General features: G+C 48.0%; 1 protein-coding gene across 6 annotated transcripts in view; it reads right to left on the reverse strand.

The window, feature by feature from the left end:
- The window catches only part of RANBP10 (RAN binding protein 10), a 104968-nt gene that overhangs the window by 44193 nt on the left and 33761 nt on the right, over nucleotides 1-27014 (reverse strand). Inside the window, exon 1 of one of the 6 annotated variants that reach the window (XM_075008297.1) lies at nucleotides 1143-1311. The exons of the other annotated variants lie outside the window; for them this stretch is intronic. Coding sequence (XP_074864398.1) covers nucleotides 1143-1173 — 31 coding nt within the window. The 5' untranslated portion in view covers nucleotides 1174-1311. Of the gene's footprint in view, nucleotides 1-1142; nucleotides 1312-27014 lie in introns of those variants that run through there. 6 annotated transcript variants of the gene reach the window in all.

Raw genomic sequence — 27014 nt, forward strand, 5'->3', positions numbered from 1 at the left:
TGAGCCACATCCAGACTAATTTAATTCGCAATTGATGTTATACTCCCATATCTGTATCCCTGCCTTTTCTTCACAACAAGCATTTGAGGGAGTGAGTTGTATTTCATCCCATCTTATCCCTTAATAAGTGTGTTAATCTTAGGGTGCCACCAGACTCTCTGTTGTTTTATCACAGTCTACATGTCTCTTTGAAGTTTGTAGTAAACAGCCTATGAACTGCTAGAATAGCTAGCTACCTCTGATGAATTCAGCTACTTGCCCCTCTGTGCCTAGGAAACAGTGATATTGCGTCAAAGCAACAATATGCATTACCTATTTTTCATTCGAGGAATGCTTGCTGTGTCATCTTCTGTCAAGAGTCTAACACAGCCTGTTAGAAAACCGTTGTAATTGTAAGGTCTGATTCTCACAGTCTCAGACTGGCTTAAACTTGGTCAGGTAAAGTTTAAGGCACAAGACTGACGTCTCCAGGTCCATTCTAGATTACCCTGATATTTACAATGGAAAAACTTAAAACAAATTCTGCACATGGACTGCCTACTGGACTGCACCTATAAAATGACTGTGGAAGGATTTTTTATTTTTATAATCAGACAGTAGCTCATCTCTTCTTAAGGCAAATTCTTAGAACTTTATTCATACCTAGATGTATCATGACCTTATAGCCATTATAATTCCATTCTTCTGAACAAACCTTAGTTTCATTGATAGGAATTGGCTGTAAACGTGTATTTGGATAAAATCTAAATTACCCATTGACCTGATGTGTAATGTGTTCAATCTCCTGGGATTGATAGAAAATAAATTCCCATCACTGCAAGAAACATTGTGTGAAATGCTCCGACCTGTGGTATGTAAGGGTATGTCTCCAGATGCGAATAAACAAAAGTTTGTTGAAGTCAGATTTTTAAGCATTGGATTTTATAAACTTGAGGTCGAGTGTCCTGACCAGCTTAGAAAGTTGATTTACTTTCTCCACCCAAGGGTGCCTGACTCCGACTGTGGACGCGGTGCATTCTGGGCACCTCTCCCACAGTTCCTGTCCTCTCCTTGCATTTTGGGATTTTGTGCCAGTGTCTTATGCGAAAAAAAGTTGCCACAAGTGTTTCTGATGTCACCATCCCAGAACGCATTTTCCTCACCTCCCCTTTCGGCCTGGAAAAAAAACTGCATTTTCAAATGCTTTTCGTCTTGACTGACAGCTGCATTACAGACACTAACATGGATCCCAATATGCTTCTAAGTTTATGCGGTGTTCTGTGCTCAGTGTGCACACTGCGATGCTGTATCTTGTGAACATAATGCCCATGCAGAATGAGCGCATTAATGACGGGGGCCGCTGATGGGCACGAATCTCTGGAGAGAAGAACCGCAGATTTTCCAGCAGCACTGGAGTCACTGTACAGCATGGAGCGCAGGTTCTGGAGCCGTGAAGCCAGCACAGAGTGGTGGGATCACAATGTTTTGCAGTCATGGGATGACCAGCAGTGGCTGCAAAACTTCCGCACGCATAAGGCCACTTTCAAGGAACTTTGTGAACTGCTGTCTCCTGCCCTGAAGCGCGGCAATACCAGAATGAGACCTGCTTAGATAGTCAAGAAGTATGTGGCAATTGCTCTTTGGAAGTCTGCAATGCCAGTCAGCTACCAGTCAGTGGGCAATCAATTTGGAGCGGGCAAATCTACAGTGGGGGTTGTCGTCAGATAGCTAACCAAGGTGACCAGCATGCATCTCCTGCGGAGGACAGTGACTCTGGGGAATTTGCAGGAGATAGTGGATGGATTTGCTGCCAAGGGGTTCCCTAACAGTGGTGGGGCCACTGATGGAGCGCACATCTCCACCCTGGCACCAGACCACCAGGCCTCACAGTACATCAACCACAAGGGGTACTTCTCTATGGTGTTGCAGGTGTTGGTGCATCACAAAGGTTCTCTCACTGACATCAACATGGGGTGGTCAGGAAGAGTGCTTGACGCGCAAATCTTTAGGAATTCTGGTCTGTTTAGAAGGCTCCATCCCAAGTGGTACTTTGTTCCCAGACCAGAAAATTACCACTGAGCGAGTGGAAATGCCCACAGTGAGTTTGCGAGACCCTGCTTACCCCTTGTTCCCTTGTCTCATTAAGCCTTACACAGGCGCCTTGGACTCCAGTACGGAGTTCTTTAACTATAGGCTAAGCAGGTGCAGAATGGTGGTAGAATGTGCCTTTGGTCATTTAAAAGCAATGTTTAAGTGCCTTCTGAGCCACACAGACCTCAATGAAGTATCGGCCACCAGTTCCTCAGCATCATGCACTTCAGCACTCTGCCCACGACCAGAGCAGTCGATACCATTTTTGGTGGAAGAGGTTGCATCTGTCACCAGAAATGTGGGCAGCTCATCATATTACTGGCATTTCTGGGGAGATGCTCCAGACCAACTGTTGGCTGTCTTGGCGTTTCTGGTAGTTCCAGCACAACTCCTTGATCTTCACATGGCACTGTTAAGTGTCTCTGTTGAAACCTTTCTCAATCACGCCTCGCAATATTTTGCCATAAATATCAGCATTCCTTTTGCTGGATTAGATCTGGTTTACAACAGCTTCTTCGCCCCACACTGAAAAGAGGTTCAAGATCTCCTGATGGCTCCATGCTGGGACCCGTTTGTGATCCTGGGAACTCCGGGCTACAAAGTGTGCTAGGCGTGATCCACACGTCTGCTCGCCATGCTGGCCGGAAAGGAAAGGAAATATAATCAGAACTCTCAGGCTGATGAACACATCACTTCCTGTCACCTACTTGTGACTCACCTGGAGAGCAGCAAGGGTGGGGCAATGACCAGAAAGGACACTGCAGGGGGCATCGTGGGACAGTTTCTGGGGCTAATAAAATTTATTTTAAACCCGGTTAATCTACACTGTTTTAGCTTGACTCTGCAAATTGGATTTTTTGAGTAACTTCACTGGGAAGTCAGCAGTACAGAAGTCAGTGTTACAACCACTTAGAATTGACTTCTTGAGCACTGGAGTATAGCATGAAAGTTTATAAAATTGACCATAGAGCCTTAAATTCAACTTTATCTCCTAGTGTAGATCGGGCCTAAGAGATCAGACTCGTTGGTTATTATGAAGGTCTACGAAAAGAAAAAGAAAAGAAAACAAACAAAACTTGAACCTGATAAAAAGCTCCAACTTTCTTAAGACTGACTTTCAGTGTAGCGCGCAAGGATCAATTTACAGAAGTGACTTGACCTTCTGCCCCAGATATCTCCTTCAGGCAGCTCTGAACTCACTAATCGAGGCTACAGGTGAAGAACTTGAGGAAAACAACTAGAAGAATCCAACCCTGACATCAGTGCACAATGGGCTGGCTGAAGCTGGGGAGTGATTCAGTAACAGCACCTGGCATCCTACCTAAGGAGCAATGCCCTTCTACTTCATGCTGTTGTGTCTATAGCTGAAAACGGGCTGACAAGGCTCAGGCAATAAAAATACCCCTCAGGTGCAGGCATCCCAGGGGATCAAGCATCCAGCTTAAACCTTGCTGGAGAACCAGTGTCACCAAGCAGTCCTAAAGTGCATTGTAGGAGGCCAGGAGTTCTTCTCTACACTACGCTGCTTGGCTGAAGAGGCAGAAGATGATGGATGCCCCAGCTTCCCAACCATAGTTGGTGGTCCTCCTGCTTGAATAATTTGTTTTACAAGCCATGGAGCAGGAATTTTGTTCTTAATTTAAACATGCACAGGCAGTTTCTCTGCCCTGATACTCTAACCTCATAACAGCTTCACTGCAGGTTCATAACTTAACGTAGAACTATAACAGGGTTTAAAAAAAGAGCTGGATAAATTCATGGAGGTTAGCCCATTAATGGCCATTAGCCAGGGTTGGGGGGAATGGTGTCCCTGGCCTCTGTTTGTCAGAGGCTGGAGATGGATGGCAGGAGAGAGATTGCTACCTGTTCAGTTCACTCCCTCTAAGGCACCTGGCATTGGCCACTGTCAGCAGACAGGATACTGGGCTGGATGGACCTTTGGTCTGTCCCAGGTTAGCCATTCTTATGTTCTAACATACTCTTGGGATTCAAGTAAACAGACATGTCTCAGATAACTGATAAGGTACAAGTATCAGAGGTAGCCGAGTTAGTCTGTATCTTCAAAAATAAGAAGTCCTGTGGCACCTTATAGACTAACAGATATTTTGGAGCATAAACTTTCATCGAAGTGGGCCTTTGCCCATGAAAGTTTATGCTCCAAAATATCTGTTAGTTGATAAGGTGCCACAGGACTTCTTGGCATGGTACAGCATTTCTCAAACAGGGGTCCATGGGGCGTCTGGGAGTCATGTCTGAAGCCACCAGCCCCATTAACCAACTCTTCCCCCTGCCTCACAGTGCCTCCTGCAGAACAGCGAAGTTCAGCAGCATGCAGGAGGCGCTGCCAGGGAGACGGAAAAGCAGGGAGGGAGCAGAAAGATGGGGAATAGAAGGGGAGGGGTGGAGGACCAGTGTGACCCTGGTGGAAGGGGCATAGGTTTTTTCAGCTGGTTAGTTTTAGTGATAATAAAAATAAAGAAGAGCTCCTTGTCTAAACATATTTATGCATCCCTGTCTAGTAGTAATGAAATGAATAGGGTTACTGGTACAATAGCTTGAAAAATAAAAAATTAACAATAGGGCTTTTCATGATCATGGGAGATTTTTCTTCAAATGTATATAAACATCAGAAGGCTTTGTGGAGGGAGGCTGAACATATTTCTGGCTGCTGAAGTTTGAGAATTGCTGATATAGCAGTGAATCAGGAGGCCACACATGGCCCTCAGCTGGGAGAAATCACCTGCTCCTTCTCCAAAGAGGGTGGGGGGCCTTTGACTGTAGAGAGCACCAGGAAAAGAGAAAGATTCACAGTGGCAGGTGTAACAGAGGCCAGGCCACCCTGTGACTCAGACTGATTTGAACAATCCCCTCTGCTCCCTTGCACCAGGAGGGCAAGGTGGGCAGGGGGGGGAGTGGGGCAAGAGGGGAAGAGATTCTGACTAGCTATGAATTGGTGACCAAGTTACCAACAGCATGGCAGCAGCAGAGGCCAGTTTCCCATTAGCTGTTCTGCTGGTTTAACCAATCAGAGGAGGAGGAGATTACTAATGAGAAAAGAACTGTGTCCTTTAAGCGGCATGACCAGCTCTTTATAGATACTCAGAGCTACTGAGAGTGGACACTTCAGAAATGCCAACTTGAAAGCAAGGCACAGGCCTTTCCCTCACCCTCCACCCTCCCAAGTTTGGGGACATTGAGAAATGAGTCTCATTATCAGACTGTGTCCAAAGAAAAAGCAGCGTAAGGCCAGTGTTGGAGCGATGAGCACAAGGTCTCTGATGGACACTGAGGCAGAGCCCAAGTGTTTTCCGATGCAAGTCCAGAGAGGTGTTTACTACTGGAATGCAGAGAACGCGGGGAGGAACGGTAACAGGGCGCAGCTCAGAGGAGAGGAAAGCAAAGCGAAGAACCACCACCTAAAAACTCTGTACAGCTGGACTGCCCGGTAAGACAAACGTCAGCTCTCCCCTCTGCCAGCTGTTATCAATGAACAGCTATAAGTTAAACAGCAAGGCACAGCGGTCTGACAGCTGAGGATTCTGGTACAGCACCTATGCCAGCACACACAAGGAACACCCTCCAGGAGGGTCTGAGACCACCTCTAGAAATGGACAGCTAAGGTCTCAGAGAGTAAGGAGACTGGGAGAGGCAGCCAGCTGCTGAGGACAGCCCTGCCAGCCACAGCCAAGAAAACTACCTGTGCATCGGATGGGAAACCATAGGGCACACCTGAAAGTCAGCAGCTGCAGACAAGGTTTCCTCATCTCCACAGAGGAGACATGCATTCCCAGAACAGGCGGCTGGACTGTGTTAGGCAGATTTCTGCTCAGCTGAACACTTGAGACACGTTCTTCCCTTTAGATGTAAACCGCACAGATCCCAAGCAAGGCTGTACGTCAGGGTCATGTTACACAAGCCCCATGCAAGCCATCAGGGGCTAAATATACCCGGTGAGCACACTGCTCCAGTGGATTGCTTAGGCTGGCAGAGCAGTAGGATCCTCCACCCTGCTAGAAAAGCTACCGAAATAACTCGCAGCTCACTCAGAACAAAAACGTCCCAGCCAACGGTGCCTGGAAAAGGAACCCCGTGCACCGGGAGCAGGGCACAAGAGCCCTCTGCTTGATTCTGCCCCCAACTGCCGATTTATACTCCCCATTAAACAAGGGCCCTTGAGCTGTTTTGATCCCAGCTCACTGTGCATCTCTTTCACTGATAACGAGAGTGAACTTATGAGCCTTCTCTGCGTAAAACTAACGCCAAGCGAGATGGATTTCTTAGTGGCTTTGACCCCTTTTGGGGGTTGTTTTCCTGGATGATGTACCTAGAACTGCCTCCTCCCAGTAATTAAGAGTTTCAGTGTCTGCATTGCTCTGCAGCAGGTGGTAATCCCAGATCTGTGCTTTGTTGGGGCCACCGCCAGCAGACTGACAGCAGCCACTAGTCCCAGAACATCCCTTATCTTTAACGATGAACTGCTGCCCATGGACAATGCTTGCACCAAAAGGGAGCAGAGCATGCTGGGAGTGGGAGACTTCATGGGCATCTCCTCCCCATTGAAGCCAACTGATCCCTTGCCCTATAAGCAGACCCCTGTGGGCTGCTTCTTGCTAGAGATATGCTGGGTGTTCTTCTGAACGTCCCTTTATGTTTAGCTTCCTTTGGGGTTGTCCCAGTACACACCTGCTCTTCGTTATACCTGGGGAGGCGTCTATTCCACTTTACTATCTAAGGCACTCGGGAAGATCCATTGCCATGTTTTTGAAGGCATGCCTCCAGCAGTGGCAGCAATGACTAAAAGTTTCTCTTCTGGGACCAGTGACTGGAAGTGGTTACAAGCACCGAGCGCTTTTGTACTGGTCCCAAAACATCGCTCACCCTGGCAACTGTGAGACTCCCAAGCCTCGAGCTACATATGCCAACCACCAGCATGCTTTCCCACCAGGCCAGTATCAATTCAGGTGCAACATGACTTTCGCAGCACATGTTTTTCAGGCTGCTTGTTAGGAATTCACACTTCTACAGTGAATGGGCTGGCACTGCTAGCTCAAGACGAATGAGTTCTGTGGCACCTTGAATGCTAACAGATGTGTTTGAGCATAAGCTCTCGTGGGCAAAGACCCACTTCGTCAGATGCATGTGATGAAGTGGGTCTTTGTCCAAGAAAGCTTATGCCCAAATAAGCCTGTTAAGTATTTAAAGTGCCAAAGGACTCCTCATTGTTTTTGCAGATACAGACTAACACAGCTACCCATCTGATACTTTGTAAATTCTGTGATTGATCAAGTCATGTCAGAATCACATTAAAAAAAATATCAGGGTGACACAGTCACAGACAGGTATCTTGAGACTGAGCTGGAGACTAATGCTTTGTATCACTAATACAAATGAGCTGGGACACACAGACACTGATCAAGCAACAGTCTCAGAAAGGTGGTAGTGTTAGTCTATCTTCACAAAAAAAAAAAGCTGTCCTGTAGCACTTTAAAGACTAACAATATTATTTATTAGGCGATGAGATTTCACGAGACAGACCTATTTCAAGGACTGTCAAGTTCAAATTGCTTCAATCCACTGTGCTTTTCTGATTCCAGCCCAGAACTGAGAATAGCAAGTAGATGATAGACCTTTAATTCCCACTAGGCCCAGAGATTTATCACGACTCGTGTGTGTCCAGGGCATTAATGAAACAGTCGACTTCTCTAAGGTTAATTTCCTCCCTTTGGTTTTTAGAAGCGGGGTGCTTAATGGGCTGCAATGATCAAACAAAAATTGAAACACCAAACAAGAGAGATGGCTTAAATCAGACGGGACCAGTGGAAGTACAGAGTTTCAATCCCAGTCTCCCCCATGACAGGAGGAGTGCACCCTGACACACCCGGTTTGCATTCTTGCCGCAGAGCTAAGCAATTGTCCAATCCAATTCCAGTTTCTCTCCAATAGAGAAGCAGAGAGCGACTCAATGATATAGATATTCTCCGGTTAAACTCCAGATAGACTCCGTCTATCGGTTTTCAAACTTCACTGCACCATGATCTCCACGACAATAAAATTGCTTCATGATCCCAAGGCAGAGGGGAGGAGGAAGGGAAGGGACTCAAACCCACAGTTTGAGAACAGCTGGAATTCTACCCCTTCTAGACTCTGAACAGGTTGACATTTCAGGGGTAGTGCTAGCAAAGGCAGCTGTCAGATCTACAGAAACATGACCAGCTGGTCTTCATCCATCACCAAGACAATACTGACTACTGAAATCAAGAGTGTGGAATCCATCATCTATGGATCAAAACCCTGTGATCCCTTCCCCTTCCAAAAATTATTTTGTGCAGCCCCTCTTCCAAATAAGATAAAAACCATCAGGGCTGCTCGGAATCCGCTTCAAATTCAAGCTATGCACGAATCACAATGCAAGAGAAACTAAATACAAATGCTGAGAGAAACAGTTGAAGGTGCTTTAACAAATGACTGTTCTTTCAACTGTTTTTCATGTGCAGTTCTAATTTCTAACTCCTACTCCAGAGAAGTGAGAGCTAGCAGGGCTACTTGGTTTGTACATATCCTGCTAGCATTTTAAACAGCACCCAAAACACTCACTGTGCTACACAACTGAATTTCAAAGCCCTGGTAATTTGTATGTTTACCAAATGATTTTGTTTTTCACCTGCCTGACTTGCTTTTGAGAACAGGTGACAGAATGAACTCAACAACTTGTTCAAACAAGTTTGACATACACAGTCACTTTTAGAGGGCTCAACCAAAACCACACAACTCAGAGCCAAAGGAATGTCCAGGCCCTGCCCACTTCTCCTGGCACCTAGTATGACATCTGCAAGCTGCACAGGGACTGCCAAACCACCAGCCAGTGTTTCCTCCCCAGATACAGGATTGACAGGTAGAGGAACAGCCTCATTCAGATTGTTAAAACCATGCTCAGCAAATGTCTCACAAACTAGTCTCCAGAAGCAAGACCAAGAGGCTTGAGCAGCAGGATGGTAGTAACATATGGCCACATTGTTAAGCAGCTGATGGTGTAAACAAGACAGAATTCTGGAAGCTGTTCATAGGCCACAGCAAACAAGAGGATTCCAGAGGCACTGAGGTCATTCAAGCCTACAACAATACGTTCTAGTCCAGAAAAAGGGTAAAAAAGGTCTATTCTTCATCTTCTCTTCTGAAAGGGACAAAAGCCTAGAGATCTGCTTCACAAAGCAAGGCCCCTAGTCACATGAGGCTAGCTGGCGTTTCCTAGTTCTTGCTACCAAACTCAGCTAAAAATACATTCACTATTCCCTAGTGTGAGTCTTCCATGGAAGCAACTGCTGTAATTGCTGCATGTCTTCAGTTAGCAGGGAGGCGGCAAGGAGCATGATCGTGAGTTGAAGGAGAGGAATGACACTGTAGGGCAGAGAGGGGCAACCTAGGCTAGTAAGTGACCACAGGAGTGCCCCATCTCCATCTCAGTAGGCCGCAAGATTGTCATAACAGACTCTCCCAAGACCGGGTAGTTTTGCTAACGCTCTTGTGTACCTGGAATTTGCAGGGTGTGTTGACTGAACCACAGCTGCACATCGAGAAGACACAGAGGGAGTGTGGGCTCTCGCAATGTGGTGTGCAACCAGCATGCACCTCATTTCAGGAGTCCTGGGTTTAGGAGTGTGTCACTTTCGCAACACCAGAAGGAAAAAAACTATGTGGATGAAACCGAGCAGAATCTAGCAAATCTCTGTATGGGCAACGGTAAACAAAATGTTTTGCAGGTCACACACAGAACCCCAATGAGCTGCAGACTTCCCACCAATGATATAAGGAGTTTGAGACCCCCAGACCTGAAGAATAAGGTCCACTAGCTTTACGAGATCCCTCAGAGGCAGAGAGGAAAATCACCTTGTATATGCACCTTGAGTGACCCCCAAAGATGACCTACCCATGAACATTCTCTGACACCCTGCTTAGTGCGTGCCAACAATAACCACATTACATAATTTCACCTCTAGTATGGCCAAGGAGAATAGGTCAGCAATTTACAGGACAGCTTTAGGCTGTGGTCATACAACCAGAGAACAGGCTTACTACCCTGGTGCAAGTCCCAGCTCAGTTGGCTTCACCTGTCCTTCTCACCAGCACCCACCCTGTAAAACTCTCCACCTCCCTGAAACTACATGACCTGCGGCACCTTATAAACTAAACAGATAAATTTGGAGCATAAGCTTTCATGGGCAAAGACCTGCTTCGTAAGATGCATGAATCAAGGGGTTTCAAAGGAGGGTTTAAAGAGGGAGTCTCAGTAAAGGGGAGGGACCGAGTTGACAAGGTCTGCTCAGTCATGGAGGATGTGGCCCACTATCAACAGTCAATGTGGAGCTGTGAACATCAAGAAAGGACAAATCACGTCAGTTCAGTCAAAGGATATGGCCCATTACCAGGCGCTAATGTGGAGCTGTGAACATTAAGAGCAGAGAAACTGCTTTTGTAATGGGCCAGCCACTCCCAGTCTCTGTTCAATCCTTGGTTGAACGTGTCAAATTTGCAAATTAGTTGCAGCTCTGGCATTTCTCTTTGGAGTTTATTTTGAAGGTTTTTTTGTTGTAGGACTGCTACTCTTAAATCTGTTAGAGTGTCCAGGGAGACGTAAGTGTTTTCCTACAGGTTTTTGTATGTTACCATTCCTAATGTCCGATTACCCAGAGACTGTCCAGTTTGGCCAACGTAAATTGCAGTGGAGCATTGCTGGCACATAATGGTATATATTATATCAGTGATGTGCAGGCGAAATCACCCCTGATGGTACGGTTGGTGTTAGGTCCTGTGATGATACTGCTGGTGTAGATATGTGAGCAGAGCTGGCAGCGAGGTTTCTTGCAGGGATTGGTTACAGGTTTAGAGTTACTGTGGTGTGGTCTATAGTTGCTGGTGAGAATTTGTTTAAGGTCAGCAGGCTGTCCGTAGGGGAGGACAGGCCCGCCTCCCAAGGTCTGTGAGAGTCAAGGATCATTGTCCAGGACGAGTTGTAGATCACTCATGATGCTCTGGAGAAGCTTTAGCTCAGGGATGTATGTGATGGCCAGTGGCGTTCTCTTGCTTTCCTTGTTGGGCCTGTCTTGTACCAGGTGGCTTCTGGGTACACATCTGGCTCTGTCAATCTGTTTCTTCACTTCCTTAGGTGGTTACTGTAGTTTGAGGAAAGCTTGGTAAAGGTCTTGTAAATGTTTGCCTCTGTCTGAGGGACTGAAGCAAATGGAGTTGTACTTTAGTGCTTGGCTGTATACCAGGGATCGTGTAGTGTGCCTGGAAGGAAGCTGGAGGCATGTGGGCAAGCACAGAGGTCCGTGGGTTTCTGGTATAGGGTGGTATTTATGTTACCATAACTTATCTGTACAGTAGGGTCCAGGAAGTGGATCTCGTGTGTGGACTGGTCCAGACTGAGGTGGATGGTGGGGTGGAAACTGTTGAAATCATGGTGGAACTCTTCAAGAGCCTCTTTCCCATGGGTCCAGATGCTGAAGATGGCATCAATGTAGTACTAAAACCTGTAGAACACTTCAATCTCCCTGGACACACAGTAACAGATTTAAAAGTAGTACTCCTACAAGAAAAAAACTTCAAAAATAAACTCCAAAGAGAAATTTCAGAGCTGCAATTCATTTGCAAATTTGACAGGGTCAACCAAGGATTGAACAGAGACTGGGAGTGGTTGGCCCATGACAAAAGCAGTTTCTCCGCTCTTCATGTTCACACCTCCATGTTAGCGACTGATCATGGGTCACATCGTCCCTAACTGACCTGACTTGATATCTCCTCTCTTGATGTTCACAACTGCACATGAATTGCCAATAATGGGCCACATCCTCCGTCATTGAACAGACCTTGTCAACTCTGGCCCTCTCCTTAAATGAGACTCCCTCTTTAAACCCTTCTCTGAAATCCCACCACTCATGCATCTGATGAAGTGGGTCTTTGTCCACGAAAGCTTATGCTCCAAAATATCTGTTAGTCTATAAAGGTGCCACAGGACTTCTTGTTTTTAAAGATAGAGACTAACTCAGCTACCCCTCTGATACCTGAAACTACATGGACATCCCAGATTTGTGTCCAGTGGTTAGGGAACAAGGAGTTAACTGCTAGTTTCTTTGTTTGGCTCTACCACTATGTGATCCTGGGGAAAACCATCAACTCTCCAGGGTTTTATTTCCTTATCTACAAGGTCGAGCCACCAGAATATTTGCTGAGGCAGAGTGAAAGGGGTGGGTAAGTGTTAGAAGCAGTCTGGCTGGCTTCAAACATTCCTGTACAATGCCATCCCATAACCATGCTGAGTGCCAGCCAACAAGCCAGTTCAGTGATTCAGACAGAGGAATTTCCCCCCTTTGCAGGATCTGCTCTCAACTGTTGAGAGCCACGTGTTTCTTCTCCAGCACCACACTGCTTTAATGGTTCATGCTGTCCAGTCACAAAGACATGACAACATCTTGCTGACAAGTGGTTTGCTTCCTGTTACCCGATCCATTCTGACGGATGAGTTATTTGTGCATGCTCCCCACCTTAATGAGAACGTACGCTGCTCCCTCTTCCCTTCACTAGGGCACTGACTGGAAGGCAGAGATAAGGAAATTAGCACAAGGGAAGATGCTCACAGGCACCAAAAACCCTAACTACACCCAATGGCAACATACAACATCTCTTTCATCAGTTCAACATAACTACATGATCTACTTAGATATTCAATCATCTATAGAGCAGTGGAGGCCAAAATGATCAGAGGGAGGTAAGCAGGGAAAAAGTAAAACTACATTTATGTAGCTTAGTAACACAGTGAATCTACAGAGCTACCCTTGCCTAGAAGGGTTAACAGCTGATGGCAATCCACTAACAGGCAACCCAGTAAGCAGTGGTGTAGAACCAAATAAAGCAGTGGTTTCCAAACTTTTTGACATCATGCCCCACCTTTTGATTTTTGAGGAACCCTCATGTCCCCCCCCACCTCTTCTTTACCATCATCCAACCCCTCTTTTAACAAAAAATTCAATTTGCAATTTAAAATAAACACAAAAACTTGATATAAAAATCTTATTTAAAATTACAAATATTTTTTCTTCGCTCCTCGCAGGTGCCTGGTGCAGCCCCAGCTGGTCAGCTGCCTGAGCCCCATGCCAGCCGCCAGAGCTGCCTGTGCCACCACCCACCCGCCCAAGCCCCGTGCTGCCAGAGCTGTCCACCCGAGCTGACTGAGCCCCACGCTGCAGGGGGCCCAGCTGTCTGCTCACCCCTCACCCAGCCACATGAGCCCAGCACTGCCAGGGCCAGCCAGCCACCCAAGCCCCATGAGCCGCAAGTCAGTCTCCCGCCCGAGCCCCACGCTACCAGGGCCAGCTGCCCCCAAACAGTCCGAGCCACCTGAGCCCCACACTGCCAGAGCCACCCACCCACCAGCCACCCACCCACCAATCCGAGCCACCCACACCCCACGCTGCCAGGGCCACCCACCCTGCCAGTCACCAGCCACCACCCGAGTCCCACACTGCCAGAGCCACCCACCCACCCACCCGAGCCGCATGCTGCCATGGCCGGCCAGTCACCCACCCACCGTGCCACTCACCCAAGCCCCACCAGCCACCCACCCGAGCCCCACGCTGCCAGAGCCACCCACCCACCCACCCGAGCCGCATGCTGCCATGGCCGGCCACCCACCCACCCACCGTGCCACTCACCCAAGCCCCACCAGCCACCCACCCGAGCCCCACGCTGCCAGGGCCAGCTGCCCACCCACCAGCCACCACCCGAGCGCCACCTTTCCATGGCCGGCCAGCCACCCACCCACCAGTCCAAGCCACCCAAGCCCCATGCTGCCAGGGCCAGCCACCTGAGCCCCATGAGCTACCCACCTGAGCCCCACAATGTGCACGTCTGAGTCCTCCTCCCTCTCCACCCCCCGAGCGAGGTACCCCCAGCCCCACATCTAACCCTATCCATCCTACTCCTTCTCCCTTCCCCCCAACCCACACTTAGTCACCTTTGAAGGAGGCAGCTAGTTCCACATGGGTCTTCGCTGGCTGCCTGCTTTTTATAGTGGCTGCACCGGGTCGCCCATGTAAAATGGCAGGGGCTGAGAGCCGGAAGCAAAAGCCAGCTCTTTCTTGGGGTGGAGGAATGACAGGGGTGGGGGCTGGGTCACCTCACACCCCCCCGGAACTTCTTCACACGATCGCCAGGGGAGCACGCTCCCCAGCCTGGGAAACCATGAAATAAAGGAAATGGATCTCCTTACACAGCTCTAGCAAGCTAAGAGCCTGAGTGGAGAAGTAGGAGGGTTTTCAGCACTGCTGAGTCACTTCACCTGGAGAAACCCAGACCCCAGTGGCCCACGAACCAAATCAGTGATCAGGTTTACGAAAGAGCCCCCAGTCACGTGAATCACTGTAGTACAAGCATCTGAAGTGGGCCTTACCCACAAAAGTGCAGAACCTAAGAAATGTGTTAGTCTCTAAGGTGCTGCAAGACTGCTTGCTATAGAGGCACTACAGAGTCAATCATAGTGGCTGTGTCTACACTAGCTCCCAACGTCAAAGGGAGCATGGCAATTAGGGTGTCGGGAGATTACTAAAGAAGAAGTGCTGTGGTGCATATGCAGCACTTCATTAAGCTAATTCTCCCCTTCAGCAACGTCGAAGAGCTGGCTTGCGTGTAGCCGAGACTAATCCGCCAGTACTTCCAAGTGCCCGGGCTACTTCAAAATCCCTTTACTCCACAAGCTGGCACTTCAAAGTTTGCCACTTCGAGGTTGCCGCAGGGGAGAATTAGCTTAATGAAGTGCTGCATATGCACCACAGCACTTCTTTAGTAATCTCCTGACACCCTAATTGCCATGCTCCCTTCGAAGTCAGGAGCTAGTGTAGACACAGCCAGTGTGTTTTAATATGAGGTACAACAAAGAATGGAAGGAGACACTTTAAAGAGCAACTTGCAGCTTGTAAGCCGTTGAGTATCACTCACTTAGTCCCTTAATCTTCCCCAAACTTACATGAGTTCCTTTTAGACTTACTAGCAAAAGCAACACTGGCCATTCAAGACATCTGAGACCTATATATTTTAGTGGGATGGATCAAAAGCTAAGCTCCAGAGCTGATTTTCTTTAAAATAGCTGCAATCCACTGAGGAGCAGTCTATATTTTAAAAGTCAGCATTTCTGCCATAAGCTGAAGTAAATAAAAGCCAGTATTTTTGTAGGTCCCATCATAATGCATTTAGTCTGACAGCAACTCTTGATATTGTGTATATGTATGTCCGAGTGGGCAGGACAGAAGAGAATACATGTGAGTTTCAACAGTACTCGAAAGAATCAAGAAAAGGATTTATCAAATAGGAAAACAGAAGTAAAATGAGCAGAGACATTTATTTTATGTATAGACACTTTGCTGGAACGTATGGCATGCCAAATTTTAGATAATAAATCCCCAGCTACATAGCTACCCATCTCCAAACCTAGCAAGGAGGACACTGTGACAGGGCAGTTCAGTGGATTTGAGTGCCACAAAATCTCTGCCTGCCTGACACCAGGACAGGATTACAGGGGACATGCCACACAATAAATTGCCTTGATCTGTTCATTCCTTCTGAAGCATAAGGCACCCATCACTGCGTGAGGACTGGATACTAAGCGAGTTGGATGATGGGTTTGACTCAAAACCAAAAGGCGGCAGCATCCAGGTTGGCAACTGATGTCGAAAAGAATGGGCATGCTGCTCAGTAAGTGGTACCTGATATAAAATCCTGTGAAGCGTAACACCTGCCTGCAGGCACTGCCCTCTGCACACAGCCCACTGACAGGTCCATCCATTTTTTAAAAATCACAGCTTCTGATGCTGTCTGGGGGGATTATTTACATTACTTTCAAAGGTAGATCTCCTAAACTACACAGCCATCAGGCAGGCACAAAGAACACCTTCCAGAGAACAAACAGCTACCACTCTGCTCACAGGAACGTTGCCATCATCTCAGTATTATGCTGCAGCCTTTGCTGACAGGAGACGGGCCGATTTTCAGGCTTCACTAGCAGGAGTGGGAGAGGTTGCTTATGCAACTCTATCCTGGCAGGTTGCACACAACACTCCTAGTGACTACGTGCAGCTGGAGCAGAGTCTGTTCTTACCCAGTCTGACACAAGCTGCCACTCTAGGTCAGCCCTTAAAGAGATCTCCAGGGTACTTGTGCATGACATCACAATCTGGCTTGTAATTATCTCTGCAACTGGCGCAGGGTTTGAACAAAACACCCTGTCCCCCTCTGGTAGCTTTCATCTAGCATGCTCAACGCACCTGACAACAGAGCTGAAACCTCACAACCCCCGGGGAGTATGAGCATTGCCCTGTTTTACAGACGAGGCTGAAAACTGGAGAAGCGCTTCCCCAGAGTCCCACAAAGGCCAGGTGTGGGCAATAACTTGGTGGGGGACACTCCAAGATGACGGTAAGTGGTCAAGTCCCACACTTTTATATGGAGGAGGTGTGGAGTTTGGGATAGAGGCTGAGGCAGCAGGGGGCTTAGGGTAGGTGACTGGGGTGCAGGAGTGGGTGTGGGTCTGAGTAGGGATGAATGAACCAAACGAAACAAATTCCCTCCAGCTCAAGTAACGCATGTAGCACGCATGTATCTCACCCTTGCATGTACTTCACCCAGCTTCTACAGTTTTCACTTGTCATTGCTTTAATCCTCTGCTAAACACATTTTTCTTAAGAGGATGTTTTGTAGCTGACAAACACAATGTATATGCAAATATAAACATGTCGTCATTGGGAGCAAAGCTTTCCAGAAGGAACATACCCAGTGATCTCTGAACACAGAGCTAGTGCCAAGCTAGCATTTCACTGAATTCCAACTCAACCTGTTTTCTGGAGTTTGTGCTCTAGTTTTGTTACCCTCAAACCCCAACATACTCGAATCAACCCAGATCAAACCAACCATTGTGACCTTAGCTGACTCCACACGTGAGGATCAACACTGAGTGCCACACGCTGATCTAAGATATCAGTGTGTCCCCCTTCCAGCCCTTGCAGACTTGTGCAATATCAGCTGTCAGCAGACAGCTCACTTCCCAAGAACTGCCCCACCCGACCAAAGCTAGACCCTGCTATGAACAAAACTGGCCGATATGGGGAAGGGCATGTGATCAGTGGAGCACAAGAACGCTCCCGGAAAAGAGCTGCCTCCAGGCGGAGCGTAAACAGCACGGCACAGATGTGCACTCAAGTGTGAATGGCAGCTCTGCAAGAACCCCAAGTTTTAAAACTGCATCTTATCCCTTCCCCCGCTTGTGGAAGTAGGGCCTGGGCCCTCATGTCCAGGAAGGACTGACGCCCCAGCAGGTTTATGTTGAGGACAAAATTAAGGCTGCCCAAACCTGCCCTCTCCCCCTACCCAGTAAGATGGGTAACAGACAAGAAGCTGCACTGTTCAGTCACAGCATGGGGAAGAGACGCATTTCAGCTTCGCTTGCTGGGGGACACCACACACTAAAGGGGACAGGGGCTTCAGACAAATCAACATACAATCCAGGCACTTCCTGGCATTTTCTGGACAAAGTACACACAGTCTGAGAGCAGGCCAGAAAGTTTGCACCTACTCAGCACAATATCCCCTGCCCCACAAGCCACTGGATACTGGAGGTGGATAGAGACACCGTGTTTGAGCTGTAGGAGAGTAAGTTCTTCGGTTCCTGAGTACCCCCATAGAACGACACAGAGTAGCACTGGGAAACCAAGAGGAACCACACCCAGCCTGTCCTTCGCTGCCAGGGAGAAGGAGCGCCTGACTCCAAGAATCCAAAGCTCCTCCTTGTCCGCACGGACTCTGTGCTTTGAGTGACACGCCTCCCATGCTCTCCTCCTCACGCCGCCATCGGGAAATGGACGTCAGCAGGAAGCCCCTGCCAGGCTCTGTGGGAGCTCACAGCCCAGGACGGGTCACACGTGGAATCCCCCCAGCCCAGGGGCAGCCTGGCAGGAAAGCGCACTCCTATGGCTACTCTCAAAACGGAGGAGCGCAGCCTGAGACTGCTGCTGTTACGAACGATACATAATCAGAACACCTGTCCTTTGTCTGGGCAACCTAATCGCTCCACAGCAAAGACAGTGCGCCAGTTAAGCAACCTCAGTACACGCCCAATACATACAAACCCCCCAAACACTCTTGTATGGCCCTCCCTCCCGGCCCACTACCTTTTCCCCAACATACCCATCAGCCGATCCTAACTGCATTCAAGCATATCGTAACTAAGATACCAGCATGAATCTCATTTCAGCAATACTCTCCTGCCCTTTTCCTTCACAACTCTCTTATTACTGTGTTACCATCCAAGGGCAGCTTCCACATGCCTCGATGTGGTTGCGAGCTACAGTGAAAGGAAGTAGCGTGGAGGATTTGGGGAGGGCAGCATCAGAGCTGAGGCTGCAGTGGATGTTAAGGCTGCTTTCAGCAAGTGCTTCCCCAAGCAGGGCAGCTAAGCCACCCTTACACTTTGGGAATTCCCACCCAAACCTTGCCTGAGGTTTGGAAGCGCTGGGCCAGAGAGACGCACGTCTGCGAAGTACAGGTGATGGTGAGGAAGACAATGGTGGCCAAGTAAAGAGGGCTCAGTAAACAAAGGGGTAACAGCAAAGTAGGACAAGTGGGGACAGGAACAGGCTTTCTGGCAGTATTGGAGCAGCAGCAGGTTTGCAGAGGCCAGAAGGCGTGCAGAGCTTTGCAAGGAAGCAGGTTTTTGGCAGAGTACACAGAGCTGCCTGGAGCAGAGGGGCCAGGCAGAGACAGCAAGCTGAGGAGGAGCTCAACCTCTTTGCATCAGGGGCCACATGGCAATTTTTACATGTTCTGGTGGCCAAACACAATAGCCCCAAACCTACCTCTCCATCCCCAGGCCTAACCCTTCTCAGCCACAAACCCGCCCCCCTCCCCCCATCCCCAGGCCTAACCCCTCTCAGCCCCAAACCTGCCCCGCCTCCCCCCATCCCCAGGCCTAACCCCTCTCAGCCCCAAACCTGCCCCGCCTCCCCCCATCCCCAGGCCTAACCCCTCTCAGCCCCAAACCCGCCCCGCCTCCCGCCATCCCCAGGCCTAAGCCCTCTCAGCCCCAAACCCGCCTCGCCTCCCGCCATCCCCAGGCCTAAGCCCTCTCAGCCCCAAACCCGCCCCCCTCCCCCCATCCCCAGGCCTAACCCCTCTCAGCCCCAAACCTGCCCCGCCTCCCCCCATCCCCAGGCCTAACCCCTCTCAGCCCCAAACCTAACCCCTCTCAGCCCCAAACCTGCCCCGCCTCCCCCCATCCCCAGGCCTAACCCCTCTCAGCCCCAAACCCGCCCCCCTTCCCCAAGATTAACCTGCCTCAGCCAACGAGCTCTGCAAGCTGCTGCTGCTCCTCCATGGCTGTGCCCTGTCTTTGTGTGGCTGTGCAGCAACTTCCCCGCAGCTCTCCTGCTCACTTCCTCCACCTGCAGCACATGCAGCTCCCTGCCCTACCACGCTGAAATAATGGAACTAAATTTAATTGGTTTAACAGCCAGAACCCTCTCACCACCCTGCCGGCCCTTAAGGCAATTCAGTTTAGTTCCATTATTTCAGCTGTGGCAGGGCACAGAGCCAAAAGCGGCTCCTTAAAGAGCTGCAAGTTGCTGACCCCTGCCACAGCCTGACTACACCCCATGTCTCACTCTGGCCAGCTTGGGTAAAATGGCGCCGCTGCTGCAGGAAAAGCCTTGGAGGCAGGATAAAAAGGCTTCATGGGCTGAATTCTGGCCCATGGGCCATGTGTTGGTCACCCCTGCACTAAAGGCTTCTTCAGGCCAGCTCCAGTTCCAAACTTCTGTGGCCTGCAAAGTGGAGTGTGGATACTACACAGCACTGGAAGCATTGCGGCATGAAACACCGGCGCGCCCCACCGCTGTATTTAACGTGTGCCTGGTACCGAACGTTACCAGATTACAGAACTTTGGATGCTGCAGAATAAGTGCATTTACCTTACAAAGCTCCTTATGCTGACAGACAGGGCTTGCCCATTGACTGAGGAATCCACATCTCAAAAAGGCAGTAGCTACCTCAGCAGAAGAATCCTTTCATCTACCTCACTGCAGCTACACTGGGGTCAGACACCCTTACCACGGTGCTCAGGGTGTGAAATTCTTCACAGCCAAGTTAGTTCACTTTCCGAGAGTGTTTCAGAGTTTGTGATAAATGCAGAGTCAGTGCCCTGCATGAGTACACAAGCATTTTCAAAGCAGATTATAATGTGAAAAACTGCTGATTAACTCCCCTAGTGTAGACAGGGCGGAAGGAACAGAACAATTCATTCTCTCTTACCCTCACTGACAGCTCTCCACAATTTCCACATACCCTGCCAGCTTGTAATCATCTCATTTAAAGAGGATGAAAGCAACTTAGGCACAACCCAGTGTTCAAAGCCAGGGCCCACAGTTGTTTGAGCACTGGAATGACCAATATGATGGGAGTCCTCACCACCACGCCCTCCCTCCAGTGTTCCTGAACCCCTCACCTCACAGGCTCTCCCACTCTACACAAAAGATTAGAGGCAGCAAGTGGCAGAAAACACCCATTTAATTGAGCAACTGCACCTACTACATTAGCCTGTAGAGATAAAACCAAAATCTGGAACAGGACCAACCAATGAGTGTAGTCCTGTCCAGATACAAAATTTGTATCTGCATCCGTATCCACAAAAATGAGCCAAGGATATCTGCAAAAATAAAGGGGATAGCTGTAGATCCGCAGGGCTTCCAAGTCAACCACGCAGCATTGGCTCCAGTAATTGGAAGCTTGGGGGCGCACAATTTAACAACACTATGCACACCTTGGTGTGCACATGTACTTAGGCAATGGCAGAAATTAACAGCGGTCACATCCTAGTCCAAAGTGAAAATCTGCCCACATTAAACACCACTAGCCACATCTGAGGCACAAGGCTGAGGGAAGATGGTGCACTGGCCAAGATTTGGCTGGGAACTATAAAGGATATAAAACGATGGTTTGTTTCAATCATTACAATCCACCCATCTCTCTGACTCTTAAATGTCAACTTTAATTATAAGACATAAAATTACAAGGCAATAAAAGCAAATATACAGTGGCTGGCATTTGCTTTCCTCTAAGACAGGCATTCACAACAGTTTGAAATAAAATCCAGGAATAATTCCAACCAAGACAATAATTTAATTTTGTTGATTACTTTACTAACAATTACTGAAACAGGCTTTTTAACCCATAGATTTCAAAAAGCTTAAAAGGGAAAAGCAAATATGATTATCCTCTATTTACTGAGGGAGAGACGGAGTGGCAAAGGAAGTAACTTGCCCAGATGCAGCCAAGTCAGAGGAAGAGCTGGGAACTGTGAGACTGACAGCAGGGAAGCAGCCAGGATACTGAACTGAGTCAGTTCAGAGAGAGGCTCTGCCAGGAACACAATCTTTAGAATCCACTGGCCACTCCTGAATAAAGAGGCAAATCTCTAACCTTGAATCAGGTCTCTGACCAAATAAAGTAAGCAGTAAAACATGCCTTCATATCTGCCCACAGCAGCCATGGCTGGAGCAGGACAGTTCGGACCAGGAAGACCCAAACACACCACATCTGTGGTTCAATTTCTGCAGATACAGGGAACAAGCTACATTTTGAATAGTGCCAGCACTAGGTATAATTCACAGCTTTCATCAGGCTCAAAGTCCTTCACAGCCACCAGGTAAGCACCCTAGCACAAAGAGCCATGGATTCTGTAACATGAGCATGAAATTGCACCTTTTCACACTGCAAGACAACATTTGTTTGTGGAGCGCGGCTAATCTGCGTGCCCAACACAAACCTTAAGAAAAGCACATATGGGGTCAAATCCTACAACAGCCTTTGTCGGAGAACTGGTTTTCTGCCCCCTCCTCAAGCTCATATGACAAATTTAAGTTGGCTTTTCTCCCCCTCCTTCTTCTCAATTATAGCATAAACAGTCAATGGAGATTTAGGTCAACACATTTTCCTGTGCATGGGATACGAATTAACAACTTGAGGCTTGCAGATGACAGAGTTATCACTGATGAAGATGAGAAGCTAGTGAAAAAATGGTGCAAGTGCTAAATGAGGAAGGGAAGCGGTATGGACAGATTATGAACATTGATAAAACAAAAACAATGGTATTTGAAGATAAGGAAATAGGAAGGAAGATCAGCGTAGACTGGATCAAACTAGAGAGTGTAGAGAAGTTCATGTATCTGGGGAGCAATAGAAAAGCAAGAGTGAGTTTGAAGGCGATGGATAAGATCTGGAAAAGCAAAGTGATTAGCTTAGGAACAACACTGAGCATCTTGAAAACGTGTGTATTCAGCAGCGTGTTGTGTGGATGTGACACATGGGTGATAATGAAAGATTCAAAGGGAAGAATATTGGCATTAGAGAGAAATTGTTATAAAAAGATCCTGAGAATAGGATTGATGCAGAAGGTCACCAACAAGGAATTACATAGGAAGATACAGCCGGAAGAGACCCTACTGCAGAAGGTTATACAATGGAAGTTACAGCCGTTTAGGCACGGGACCCTTGGGTGACTAAGACTGTCACTATTCTAGATGTTTAGGAACCATGCAGGTCTGGCAGGAAACAAATTACTCCTTAAACCAAACCATGCCCGCAGAACTTTCTAGCACGAGGCGAATACCAAAGATAGAACCCTGCTAAGCCCAGGCCCAAATGGGACACCCAGGACACCTCCAATGTCACGAGGAGGAAGGGAGATCTTACCTCCCACAGTACGCCTGTGATCATTTTCACCATATTGTTATGCCTGAGAATGGGGGTCAATTCCCAGGAGCCAGCACTCTACGCCATGCTGACTGAAGCGCACAGACAGAACAAAGTCCATATGCAGAGCACAGGCCCACTAACTGATTTGTTAGTGGCTGTTAGTCTGTATCTTCACAAAACAAAAAGCAGTCCTTTAGTACCTTGAAGTCTAACACTATAACGTATTAAGTGATGAGCTCTCATGGGACAGACACCTCTTCAGATCTGGAAAACCCCCATAAATATCACTTGGGAGGAGTCAATTTTGGATCACTGGGTAAGGGCTTCCTGAACACTCTTGCTGTAGAGGTTAGGATAACTTGCTTATCTGATATGTTCCAGCATTTGGAATGAGTGCGGGAGAGTGAACGGATGTGCTCAAATGAGAGGAAGAGAGAGAGATGTACTCACTCACTGTAGCACAACCAGGAAGGAATATACTGTACGTGGGCTGCACCGGCTGATGCCACGAGCCACACAGCAATCAACGAGCCACTTCTTTTTCAGCAACTGTGTTCTTACTGGCTGGGTCTTCCACATAGAAGAATTTGGGAGGAGTTAAGGATTTTCTTCTCCTACAGCTCTCTCCCAGGTGCATGAACATACCATTGCTCTAGCACAACTCAGCTGGGGTTTTACTTGTTTGGAAGGTAAAATAGGAAAGGGTATGGTCAGATATCAGCTCCACTTCTATCAGTCAATGCTGTCAACCTATGGTTTGTTTTCCAGTGTTCGGAGTTATCGAAAAGTCTGATTACTCGTATTTAGTTTGACATCAGTATTTCTCTACCTATGCTGCCCAGTTGAGGATTTACGCTCTTTGGAGCAAAGAGAGCCCCAAAGAGCCAGGACACAGTGGGCACTACCCTGATGACTTGTGAAAGGGGTGGTATGAACCACACTTTACATTTGGTGACATGAGCCATGCTTACAAAACATCACCCAGTGTTCCAGTTAATTTTTTCCAATCTGTGTGTGGAATAAATTTTGTTATGTGCACCACCAGTAGACATACACACTTCCGGATGCGGGTGCTCTCCTAGTCAGCTGGGTGGCACCTGAATCTCTCCCGGGTGCCCATGTGCTCATCTTGTAGGGAATGCTGCCCACAAATGCCAACAATGAAGTCCAAGGCTACTTTCACAGAGCTATAGGGACTGCAGATGAAATGCCATGGAAATGCTCTCTCCATGGGAACAGTAAGCACATGTGAATGAAGACTAAGCATTGCATGTGGCAACCCACCGTCCCCGTGGACCATATTGTGCGGAATATGTAAAAGGGATACCATAAGCTAGTGGAGAAAGCTCCAACTCAGTCCATGTGCTGGAAGTCAAAGAGGGGTAAATTCAGACTGGAAATAAGGCAGCAATGTAATAACATGGAGAATGAATAACCACTGGGACAAAGGACCAAGGATCCTCCTGGATTCTCTATCACTGACCACTTTTAAAATAAGACAGGATGTTTTTCTTGGAATTATTTGTGGGTAAGGTCTGGGGCTTGTGTTCTAGGTGATCCCAACACCCCCATCTGGCCTCAGAGTCGGTGCATCTCATCTCCATATTATCAGTGTGGACAAGTCCAATCTCCTCCATTTTATGCAGAGTAGGTTTAACTGTTTAGTTCCTGGCAAGCTGCCAACAATTCCACTTGGGCTTAGCTGGTTGTCCTAGTTAGCACTAGAAGACACTGGCAGAGGAAAAGTGAGAATAAATAAACGAGGTGACCTACAGAAGAATGAATCCTGCTGCTTTTACTTACTAATGCAGTATCAAAGTGACCGGAAAAACTGCAGAAATAGGGGCCACAGAATGGAATCAATTTTCTATGTAATCTTAAAGGTGTTTTTTAAAAGCCTATTAAAATAGCCTGTAATTTCCAAATCTTCTCAAGGAGGTAAAGTTACCACACAACTTTAAACAGCTCTTCCAGATGAATTGAAGCCCATCTTTTCCTTAATAATCCCAAGCACCGTCCAGCTGCAGAGGAGGCGGAGGAGGAAGCCTTGTGCAGAACAGCTGGCATGTCAAGCTTTGCAAAACTAGCTCTGAATGACGCTCCCCAGCACTAAACAGTTCTAAAGGGGTTTGTGCAACACAGCCTAGCTCACAGATTCGCTTTGATAGTAACGGATCGCAGACCCTTCTCACCTCTTCCTGGTGATGAGCACACACACTTTTGAAAATGTTTCTGGTTGGTTCTCACAGGATATGGGGTAAAAAGGATATAGGAGAAAAGGGCTTAGCTTTACCATAGAAAAATTAGACACAGGAGTAGCAGGTTTCAACATTAAAACAGCAAACAAAAGCTCTAATGCACTGCTACGCAGTAAATATGGCACAGATCACATGAACACACTCTAATGTCCACAGAGCTCTCCTGAAAGACTGATCTGCATCTGATTCACAAACAGGTTTGCAGGCTCAAACAGCGGTTTGATGCTAATCAAAGATCATGAACACTCATCAACTCCTCACTGCACGTATCACTCTGAGAAAGATAGCAGGCTCCCTATTATTCAGCAACCAGAGTCCAGAATCAACCCAACAGGACTAATATTGCCTCAATTCACCCTCATGTCTTTCTAACATCCTGGGACTGACACAGCTATAACACTGACTATGACCAGGACAGAGACATGAAAACAGCAGATGACTGACCGCATTTTGTGCCTACAGCTGACCAGACAAGAGTCACCGTGCAATCTGTGGTCTAGTTTCATGGACAATGAGGAGTTGCGTTAGTTAGCACAGAACAGGTTTTTGTTTGTGGAGTTGGGAGTTAAGTAAGTGACCGTAAAGAAAAAGCTCTATCCCGAAGACCTTCAGTGCAGCTCATCTAAGAAAAGTATTTAAATATGTCCTTCCTTTGGGTAATGAGCTTACTGATGTCATCTTAATCAAGTTACTAAACATTCATAAACTTAATGTATACATCCATAAAACGCATAATGACTACTTACTTTGCAGCGCAGTTGTGATTCTTAGTGTTTGCGAAGTTATTGGGTATCCTCAGATGAGAGGTTATGTAACTATAAAATAGCACTAACAATGGTCTGCTAGGAGCTTAAAAACCCTGAAAAGTATCTTCACTGAGAACAATTATCTAAAAAGCTAACAAAGCTTTTCCATATTTGATAAGATCCAAAGAGAAAAACCTTCTTCAATGAACTTTTTAAATGTCTTCAGTTTGGATCCCCATGTAACTGGAAATTGATTTGAGGTACGGTAATCCCCTGGTATGCGCGATTTCTATTTGCGCTTAGCTCGCATTAACGCAAGTTAAGTGCAAATCCAAAGTGCTCCAGCCTCCCAGCTGGGGGAAGCAGGGGATAAGCAGACACCTGTTGCCGCAGGGCTTCTCCCCTGCTTCCCCCAGCTGGGGAAGCCCAGCAGGCAGAGAGCTGCTGTGGTACAGTTTATCCCAGCTGGGAGTAGCCACACTGAGGCATCTGTCTGCCCAGCCAGCTCCCCCATCTGGGGGACCCCAGCAAGCAGAGAGCTGCTGCAGTGCAGTTCTTCCCAGTGAGGGAGCCGGGGGGTGGGTAAACAGCTGTGTTGGTGTGGCTTCTCTCCAGCTTCCCCCAGCTGGAAGAGCCAGGAAGCAGCTGCACCTGGCTCCCACCAGCAGCGGAGAGCTGGAAGCCAGGCTGCCACTTGGTTCCCAGCTCCACACAAGCTTGAGACCTCGGAAACTGACCAGCACATGGCTGGTCAGTCTCCCGGGTCCCATAAGTGGCAGGGAGACCGGAACCAGACTGCTGCCTGCTTCCAGCTCCCCTTCATCTTCCTGGCTCCTGCAAACCCTTAAAAAAAAAACACTAAGTTCAGTTGCCTACCATTGAACCAACTGAATTTAGGGTTTTTTGGTTAAGAAATGGCAGGCTCTGAGCAGTCAGCTGCAGCAGGGAGCCCTGGAAAAGAAATCCAGCAGGGCAGGGAGCCCCATGCACTGCTCATGGGGGAAGTCTAAGCCTACAGGAGAGCTGAGGGAAGGGGTGGCTGAGCCTGCCCCTGCTGGGGCCACACAGCTGCACTGAGAAGACAGCAGACGGGGGAGTAGCAGGGGGCAGGGTGGCAGCAGCTGTCGATCATCAGTGGCAGCATGCAGAGCTTGTC

This window comes from Carettochelys insculpta, chromosome 14, assembly GCF_033958435.1.
Source record: "Carettochelys insculpta isolate YL-2023 chromosome 14, ASM3395843v1, whole genome shotgun sequence".
NCBI classification, from domain to species: domain Eukaryota; kingdom Metazoa; phylum Chordata; order Testudines; family Carettochelyidae; genus Carettochelys; species Carettochelys insculpta.